The sequence below is a fragment of the Hoplias malabaricus genome, chromosome Y, assembly GCF_029633855.1.
Source record: "Hoplias malabaricus isolate fHopMal1 chromosome Y, fHopMal1.hap1, whole genome shotgun sequence".
NCBI lineage: Eukaryota > Metazoa > Chordata > Actinopteri > Characiformes > Erythrinidae > Hoplias > Hoplias malabaricus.
This window is the reverse complement of record NC_089820.1, coordinates 84,129,274-84,139,273: the sequence shown is the minus strand read 5'-3', so window position 1 is coordinate 84,139,273 and position 10,000 is coordinate 84,129,274. Positions and strand designations below refer to the sequence as shown.

The 10,000-nt window shown below is 43.4% G+C and overlaps 1 protein-coding gene across 4 annotated transcripts in view; it reads right to left on the bottom strand.

Moving 5' to 3' along the window:
• LOC136679672 (myomegalin-like) overlaps window positions 1-10,000 on the bottom strand; it is a 76,661-nt gene that overhangs the window by 31,927 nt on the left and 34,734 nt on the right. For 3 of the 4 annotated variants that reach the window (XM_066658320.1, XM_066658322.1, XM_066658321.1), the window contains exons 1-4: window positions 3,403-5,717; window positions 1,820-1,957; window positions 1,165-1,284; window positions 824-916 (exon numbers count right to left, since the gene is read on the bottom strand). In XM_066658320.1, coding sequence (XP_066514417.1) covers window positions 824-916; window positions 1,165-1,284; window positions 1,820-1,957; window positions 3,403-4,584 — 1,533 coding nt within the window. In that variant the 5' untranslated portion in view covers window positions 4,585-5,717. Of the gene's footprint in view, window positions 1-823; window positions 917-1,164; window positions 1,285-1,819; window positions 1,958-3,402; window positions 5,718-10,000 lie in introns of those variants that run through there. The other variant, XM_066658323.1, reaches the window with a different exon arrangement.

Below are 10,000 nucleotides of genomic sequence, written 5' to 3'. Positions count from 1 at the left end.
TATTCCACATTCTGCATGGATTACCACAGCACGGCTCCTGGATAAAAGTCTGGACGCTAAATAAATCCAGACCTGTCACCCACTGAAAATAATCTGTTTATTATGAAACTAAAACACTCCAAGAGACAAACATCTGAGGAGCTGAAACCTTTGAAACACTATAACATACAACACCACTTTTAAAATGACAGCAACTGGTCTCCTCCGTTAGCAAACATTTACAGAACACTGTTTAAAAGAAGATTTGATTCAAGACCGTGGTAAACATTCCCCTGTCCCAAATTTTTAGAAGGTTTTGCTGGCATTAAAATTATAAATGAGCAAATATTGGTCAAAAAACTATAACCTTTCTCAGTTTCAACATTTCAATCACATATTATTTTTATTTTATATTATTTTTGTGTGTGGAAGACAGAAAGATAGAGAGAGAGAGAGAGAGAGAGAGACAGAGAGAGTGCAAGAGAGAGAGAGACAGAGACAGAGAGAGAGTGAGAGAAAGAGAGAGAGGAGAGAGAGCGTAAGAGAGAGAGAGAGGAGAGAGACAGAGAGAGAGTGAGAGAAAGAGAGAGAGAGAGCGAGAGACAGAGAGAGAGAGAGACAGAGAGAGAGTGAGAGAAAGAGAGAGAGGAGAGAGAGAGCGTAAGAGAGAGAGAGAGGAGAGAGACAGAGAGAGAGGAGAGAGACAGAGAGAGAGAGAGCGAGAGAGGAGAGAGAGAGACAGAGAGAGAGAGCGCGAGAGAGAGACTGAGAGAGAGCAAGAGAGAGAGGAGACAGAGAGAGAGAGAGAGAGAGAGAGAGAGAGATGGGAAAAAAAGAAACACACCTGTGAGTTTTGCAGCTGATTGCGATGGGCCATCTCTCTGAGCTTACACATCGTTGTGTTCTGTCCTTCTATTATCTGATATAACTCCTGAGTCTGCAAGCACACACACACACACTGAGTGAGTAAGATGTACCACATTTTGCCTAAAAGTAAACAAAGCATATCTCAGTGTGTCTCTCTCAGGTCAGCTTGAAAATTTATGCCAAACCTCATCATTTAGTATCGACTGAGATTAGTTGGTTTAGTTAAACTTTGTGTTCATGTAACTACAAACCTGATGTGTGTGTGAGGCTTTGTACAGCTCTACACTGATTGACTGGACCGCCTGAATGTGTGTGTACCTCTGTCTCTTTAGTAGTGAGGCTTTCAGTGAGGCTCTGGATAGTCCTCTCCTGACTCTGAGCAGCATGTCTGATGGAACACAGCTCGGTCTCCATTTCACTCAGTCTCTCCTGCAGCTTCTGAAACACCCACATGCATACTGGTTTAAAGAGGCAGGTAAGGCCAGTGTGTACTCAGTTGTATTATGTTTAACCCCCAGAGGAAAAACCGTCCACTTCTTTCTAAACTGGATTTGTATTTGAATTGAAACGTAATCCATCACAAGGAACTGAAACCCCCCGTGACTAATCTGAGAACCTCTACAACAGCCCCTGTGGCACACTGACACCACTGAACAGCTCAGGGCTTTCCTTCAACACGATCTGCCCCCAAATGTTTATTTATAGGAAATGTTGGCGGTTCGTAGAAACAATGATGCTGTATGTAATAGAAACTGAATATGTCAGAAACCACAGCTATAAGTTTGCCATTATAGTGGTTTTAGTCTGTTTACATAGCAGCAAAACACTGCATGAAATACATATCACAATCTGTACTAGCAAACCCACAGTACCACAAATCATCATTCATAAAAGGGTCGTGTTACTGTTGGCTCAGCTCTGAACACAGGTCAGATTCGGAAAATGCAGTTGTCTTGGTCTGTAGCTCCTGTACCTTGTTGCTGGTTTCGCTCTCTTGGATCTTACTCTGGAGGGACTGCACCTGTAGCTGAGCCTTTTGCAGTTCACTCACGCACTGCCCTGCAGCAGACTCGTACTGGCTCAGCTGAGACTGCTGCTCTTCTATCAGACTCTGCAACATACACAGAGACATATATTCATTACTTAAATATTCACACACCACCCTGCAGCACACTAATACTGGTTTTACTAATCCTGCGAGAGAGAGAGAGAGAGAGAGAGAGAGACAAACACATTAAACTCACACACACACAAAGCCCTGCCCTCCACTACAATAGTCTACATTAATCCTAGAAATAACAGGTAATGCTACACCCCTCTTAGAAAACAAAATACCTTCAATACACTGTATTCTGCGCTGTTATTTAAGGGTGGCTAATACACAATACCTTTTTCCTGGCTTAGACTCAATTATATTAGAGTAACATTTATGATATTGCTTATTTATTTACCTATTAATACAGTGCCATCGATGATAAATGATTAACAAGAATTAGGAAAATAGGGGCATAATGGAACACATTTTTTTCATGCAGATAATCAGTGCTGCCACAAGTACGAATATATATTAATATATTATACAGAGGTAACTCTTAAGTGTTAAACTTGCCTGTGCTATATGCCCTTAAAGATAAAGTCCAGCTCCAGTCTGTTTCAATAACAAATATGAGACAGAGCTACGCATGACTGAGACTGAGTTAGTGTGTGTGTGTGTTTGTTGGTATGTTTTGCCGCCAGCAGTCTGTGTGACAACTAGGCCACACTCTCTCCACATTAACCTACTTAAACTAAAAAGGCTGTATCCTTGGCTTTGGGTTAACGTGGAAGGACGGGAGAAACTCAGCAGGGAACGCTGCGGGTGAGAGAAGGATGGGAGATGGTGCTTGCTCTTAACTGAAAAGATCTTCTCTTTGTTTCAATGAGATATGAATGGAAAGGCGTTGAAGTAGATATTTTATGCTTCTGTTATTTCCTGTGATATTTATGTCCAAGTACTGATAGCAGTGATATAAGACTTGCTCACTAGACTGAACTCAACACAGGCCCCCTATGGTGAGGGTATTAGCCACTGATGTAAAATGAAAACCTATAAGATGTACCCTTCTTTCCTCTTACAGTCCCTGCTTCCGTTGTGGAAAGAGCAGCAGCTCTAATCTGCTGTTAATGGGCGGGTAGCTCTACACTCGTAACGCTCTTGATTGATAGAAGTATTGACGCAGGCTTCCTCAGGGGAGCGAGAGGCTGATCTTAATGAGAAGGAAATGAATCTAAACACTGATTCACATGACACACACATTAACTTCTTTCCCTCTCAAGGATTCATTCTACTGTCCTGAGGCTTGATGGACAAAATTAATGGAGATTTAAGGTGTGGTTCTCCTGACGTCAATGCTTTTAAGTTAAGTTTATAAGCCACACAATACTACTGTATATAATGGGTTTAAAGGAGTACTAAGATATAACGCTCTATACGACTCCATGAAGCACTGCTCATTTTTTGGCAGGCTCCAGCTGAGTAGATAAAGGACCATGTCATGTTTGTAGCTACCACTTCACCTTCTTCTGAGCTTTCTGGAAGCGGAAGGGCATGTATTCCACATACGTGTCGTCCCACATCTCCTCCAGCTCGGCCAACTCCAGCCCCAGGTCCAGCTGGATCCTTGGGGGTTCCGGTCCCTCTATCTCACAGTCCGCTCCATCAAACAGGACCCTCATGGCCTGCTCAGGGCTGCCCAGTTTAGACACCGGCTTAACCAGAACGGGAAGTTTGCTGCCACGAGGGATTTGAACTGGCTTGTATGTGAAACTCTGAACGAAGCAAAGTGCAAGAGCTAGTTTGCCTGCAGGTCCGGCAGAGGCCAGGAGGGGACCGGAGCATTCTTCTAAAAAAGCATCTGAATTTTGATCTTCTTTGCCATCTTTTTCCTCTTCCCCAGCTGGAGCAACTGCGTCCATGGTCATGGTTAGAGACTCCACTGAGTTACTGGAACTCGCCTTCCCTCCTAAAGTCCTGTCGCTGTCTGAGGAAGCTCTGGGCTGACTGCCCGGGACCAGCGTGGCTGATGCTGTGGTCATCGTGGTGGTGGCAGTGGTGGTTGTAGTTTGCTCCTCTCCACACACGCTGCCGCCCACACTAGCCGAATAGCGAGTGGATGGACCGCAAGAAATACTACGTGCCAACTTCCTCGGCACCTTACACACTGCCTCGTAGTCAGAATCGGCCACTCGCAGAGCGCTGCACCCCCGGCACCTTCTTCTGGCATCCAAACCCTGGCACTGGGGGCTGTGGCTGCACTCCAGTGTCTGCTCTTCATCCTCCGCCCAAGACTCATACGTTGAATAGATCAGGTCTTCCTGGAGTAGGTCGCAGTATTTGGCATCATGGAGGCTTGACATATCCACTGTACAGTTCTTCTCTAGTCCACCCGAAGCTGCATCACCATTGTGCTTGCGGTACATTCCGCCGATGCACTGTCGAAGCCGTTCTTTCTCCAGTAGCAGCCTCTGCAGGCGTTCCACAGACAGGGCCTCCACTCGGGCAATAACCGTGTCGAAGCGGTACATGCGCTCCAGCATGAATGCACACTTTCCGCAGGCAAACTCCCCTCGTCCATCCCGCCGCAGCTCGGACCCCAGCGCATGGGATAGCAACACCTGCAGCTTGGCAGCAGGGTGGAAGAGCCAGCGGCGCTGGTTACCGCACAGCTCCCGACCACAAATCCGACACAGGTCCTTCATTCTGGAATTGGAGTAATACCCACAGCCGGTCTACAGAGGCATCCAGTGCTTTCCAGTCTTCTTTTAAATGGTCATAAAGCCTTCTTTTCTTTCAAAAAATTGGAAAAAATGAGATCTAGGATTGGAGCTTTGTAGATCCACTACTTAATGATTAATTGTGAATTCAGACAATTCACTTTCTGTTAAAGCTTTCTCCTAAGTCAAGTCATAAACTGTGAATTCAGACAAGGCTTATGACCATATCCTGTATTGCTCAGTCTCTTTCAAAGCCTCCTTCTGTATTCACATTTACCACCAAATATCCACTGCTGGTAATAAAATGAAAAAATAACTGGGAATGCTGGGATTCGGTGGCTCTAAATGTTCCAATGAAAAAAGGTCATTTTAAATCTGGCCTACGACCAAAGGTCTTCTGTAAATTAAACACCTTCTGACTTCATATTCACCATCAACACTGTAACCCGTTAAAAGCTGTATGTTTAGAAGTAGATAAAAATATAATTCAGTGTACGTAAATAAACCACATGTGTTAAAAACAGCTGTATATTGCTTTCTCTTGATGGTGATATCTCCACAGAGAACGACTTTGGAGAAGAGCTGAGTAGCAGCAGAGAGGGGGGGTGGTGTTTCTATGAGAAATAAACCCCCTCTTGTATTAAACCAGACACAGGCACCATGAAGAGTCCTCCTCGGTCTTTCACCATCCAGAAAATGAAGGGTGTCTCAGTCACACAGTTTCCTAAGGCAGACAACGAGACTTCGTGACGAAAAGGCGTTTAGAGGCTGCTTGTGTGTCCTAATGAAAATCCTGATGGGACCTGAATGGAAATGAAGTCGTTTTATTAGCTCCGGTGTCTGTTTCCTCGATAAAAACCCCCGTCGTTTCCGCCTCTTCGCCTCGTAGGGCTTCTTCATCCTTCGACACGCAGTGGACTGAACGACGCGTCAGGTTCATAACAGGTAATAACGTTCACACAACGTCTTTCGGCCGAACGGAGGAACAAATGACAACGTTTACGCTCTCAGCACCGGGTTTTCTCTTCTCTGCTGTTCTTCCACACCGCAGAAATCCCCATTTCGCGATTTAAAAGCAGCCGCCAGGGTTTAATTTTGAGCTCTAACGCCGAAAAACCCTTCACATTGCCGAATGATAGCAATGATGTTCCCCGCGGTCTACGAGGCGAGGAGGGCTGTACCACTTCAGGAAAAAAGGGGGGTGTATTGTACCACCAAGCACCGCCTGTGTACATTCTTCATAAAAGACCCGAATCTCCTGAGACATAATGAATAATACGTATTACAATAAGTCTATCAAATATTTCTAATACATGTTTTAAAGCCTAGATAAATGTGAATCCCGACAGAGCGCTCGACTCCCCCCCCCCAGTGGTTGGTGTTTGATTCTCCCACGCCGCCTGCTGTAAGCCTCTGTGTGTTCAGTTGAGCGAGCAGGTGAAATGTGGCTGTGTTGAGTACAGCATCAGTACAGTGTGGACTGCGGTGTCTAAACACCGTTAAATATCAGCTCACGGCTGACAGGATTTGTAGATAAATTGTACTACTCATACCGTCTCAACTGACAGGCCATTTAATTGGCTTAATGACATAATAAGCTGCTTACAAAGCCTGGTGCCAAAGTGTAAGCACTAGATAGTAAAATGACACATGCTGTTGATTTTCATGAACTACATGAGGTGTAGTTTAAAAATTACATTAGATATTAAAGGTAATTCAACTTTGAATGTTTGATATACATCAGTGAAAACTCCAGTATGACAAAATGATTCTGTTTTTAACACACTGGTGTTAGCATTAGTCGCTAACACTGAACTGAGGAAAGCATCACTGTAAAAAATAAAATAATAATAATACAATTAAATAATATGTAAAAATAACAAAACTAAACCAGATTTAAAACTTTTTAAATGGCCTATCTCTATTTTTTTTTACTAATATTTTGTCTTTATCACAACAATAGCTGTCTCCCAATCCCAAACGCAATTCACATACCACCTCTGGTGATTTTCTGGTTCTGCTACATGCAAGGCCTTCCCTTATCAGAGGGCAAGGTTACCCAGTTTTCCTGTTTGGGGCTCCCCCATTCGAGTTTCCACCTTTCAGAGATCCCCCAGGGAACTATGCGGCTGGATGCGTGGTAACACAAGCAGATGAGTGGTTTTTCCTGTGACAGATCCTGCTTTAAATGATCCAATGGTCTGTTATTTGGCTTTGTAATGCTGGGGGTCACATAGCTGGGGTCTTTTTAATTGACAAACTAAATACTATTGGCTAGATAAATCCTTTTTACAAGGCAATGCATTAAAGCGCACTCTTCAGAGGTGCGTAATCTGATGAATAGAAGTGGGGTCAGAGGCCTGAGGGCTTGAAGTTTTTCTGCTTCATAGAGCTGGATCTGTGACCTTGTTTCTGTGTTCTGTATGTGCAAAAACAGACTGTTTTGTTCCGTAATCAGTGTATGACATAAGTTCACATGCACACACAACAGAGCTGTCTTCTACACTATTTCTACACTATTATCCTCTGCTTAACCATGCATTCATCTATTATTCATTCATTCATTCATTATCTGTAACCCTTATCCAGTTCAGGGTCGCGGTGGGTCCAGAGCCTACCTGGAATCACTAGGCGCAAGGCGGGAATTCACCCTGGAGGGGGCGCCAGTCCTTCACAGGGCAACACACACACACTCACATTCACGCCAATCCACCTACCAACGTGTGTTTTTGTGGGAGGAAACTGGAGCACCCGGACGAAACCCACACAGACACAGGGAGAACACATCCATCTTTTAGACACACCAAATATACACATACATGTATGAGACTGAATGAAATTATGTAATCAGACAGTGATGGCACAGCAATTTTTTTTTTGTTAATTGTTAATGTATCAGCAGAGCCCTGATGATCCTCCCTCCTAACACACACACACACACACAGTCTGTATCTTATCTCCCGCATTCTGGTATCCATGGGAGAGTCATCATCCTCCTGAATAGTCATGTGTATTACTGCGGGCAACAACAAGTGTGTGTACATAATAAATATGATGAAGAATCCAAACAACCTTTGGTAAAGCATAAAACATTAATAACGGAGCTGCATTTGCTAATATGTCCTTATATTATGGGATGTGAAGCAGCAATAATTATAATAATCATTATATTTATAATCATGTAAAACAACCCTATAAAATAATAACCAGTACTGTGTACCATTCAATCACACCTGGGTTTTTAAATAAATCTAACATCTCAGGTATCAGGCGTTGAGTTTATTTACACCCATTTCACATAATCTTCCTGTGAAAATCCAGTTTTTATCCTCGACAGCATGTCTGTGTGGAGTTGTTTATATGTGCGCACACATATCTTCAGTGAAATAAGCAGTCAGTGCCATGTCTGAGCATTTAAGCTTTGAAACTGCAGTGTTCTAAAAACTCAAATGTCTGAATTCAGATGGCCAGGTTTTCTTAGGTTAAAAGCCTGAGGAACCAAACCTGTCACCTTATGGAATGAGGCTTTCCTGGTGAGGTCAAACCACGGGCGAGCGGAGCAGGAGTGGGTGGAGACTTTACAGTAACAACAAAGGAACTTAACAAAAATGTCAACCAATCGCAGTTAGGGGAGGGCCTCCGAATAAACAACAGTGATTAGCACCAATCACATTTGGCAAAGGTTCTAGAGCAAAAATGTTAAAGTAACACTAAGTAGAATTTTTACCTTAAAATTACAGCTTCAAAATCACTGGGATGCTTCACTGAACAGTAACAGGGCGCATAGATCCTCTGTTGTTACTGCTATGGGCTCAGCACTGCAGAAAGGCACTATGAAACTTTTGGGTGAGGGCAGGAAACCTCCTTGTCCTTGATTCCAGGACAGTGCTGTAAGAGTGAATTAGAGTCTCTAACAGTAGGGGGAGCCCAGGAGCCCAAATACCAAATCTTACCTAGTGTTCCTTTAATATTAAAAGTGACCTAATGTTATTAATCTAGACTACTCCCTCTCTCTCTCAATTTTTTTTAAACCAAATATATTTCATGAAGATTTATATTCAGAAAGAAATTCATTGAATTATTTAAAAAACAATAATAAATGTATTAATTAATCGTCTTTAACCTCTATCCAGCTCAGTGTCTCAACTGGTCCAGAGCCCACCCATCATGTTGTATTCCATGTAGCTATATCTTCTTCTCTGTACTATGCAGTGTTATGTGACGCAGCACATCAGCTGTGATGGCACTAAAAAGCAATAACTCACAGGGGGAAATATCACCTGTGTTTATTACATTAACCTTTCACCAACAAAACTGAACATAACAGTGTGCTGAGCTCAGTGTGACTGCGTGCTTGTACACTTTGGCCCTTTGGCACTAGCTCACAAGGTTAAAAAAAGAACAGAGGAACACACACACACACACACACACACACACACACACACACACACACACACACACACAAATCCAGACTGCCAGTGAGCACAAGATATCTTGTTTTTGTCTTCGAGAAGACAGTGGAACTGTGTATAGAAATCTGAGAGCTATTCAAACTGCACAAACAAGCTTCTCTGTTTACAGCCGCTCAGAAATACCTCACGCATTCCTGTCCACGTCCCAAAAATAATGAGCATAAACGTTATAAAGGACTACTCCATTACCGTCCAAACTATTCTCAATCAGCCAAGGTCATCCAGAACCACCCCGAAAGACAGTTAGAGCCTTAACTCCAGATGTTGGAATATTTCGGTGAGGACTGTATGGACTCCATCACCTAGAGAATGCATTCCCAATGCTCCGTAGCCCTTATATCCATGTGTGTGTCCATGTGTGTCACTAGGCACGGTGACCTTAAGCTCATCTGCAACCGCTCCAGAGCCTGTTGGCACTATTTTATGAATGTGTCCACCACAAAGCTTCACTGGTGGACGTGTGAATCACTGAGTAACTGAGTGTGTGTGAGTGTAAGTGATTGCAAATGAATAGAAATGAGTGTTTTAAGTAAATGAGTAAGTGTAAATGAACACAAGAGTGTGTGTGAGTGAGTGAGGCAGCTGCCAGCAACAGGGGCAAGCGAGTTCCTGTCAGCTAAAGTGTTTGCATATTCTCTGATGCTGCTTTACAAGTTAAACTGAGCTGGAGGTTGGGTGTGCACATGCCTTCTCAGAAACACATCTAAATTCTCTCATATACACAGTGTACATTGTTCACCTGCAGCGCTCAAGCAGCCCGAGGCAAACACTACTGCAGCTGCTCAATCCTGATTTCCCAAACGTACGAGCTTATGTGAAACCTCCTCACTGTGGCCGGTTAGAAATAACACCACCATGAATTACACACACAAAACTAATGTGGTAAAACGTGTCCAAGCTTCAGTGTAATAGCATTAATATAATTTAAA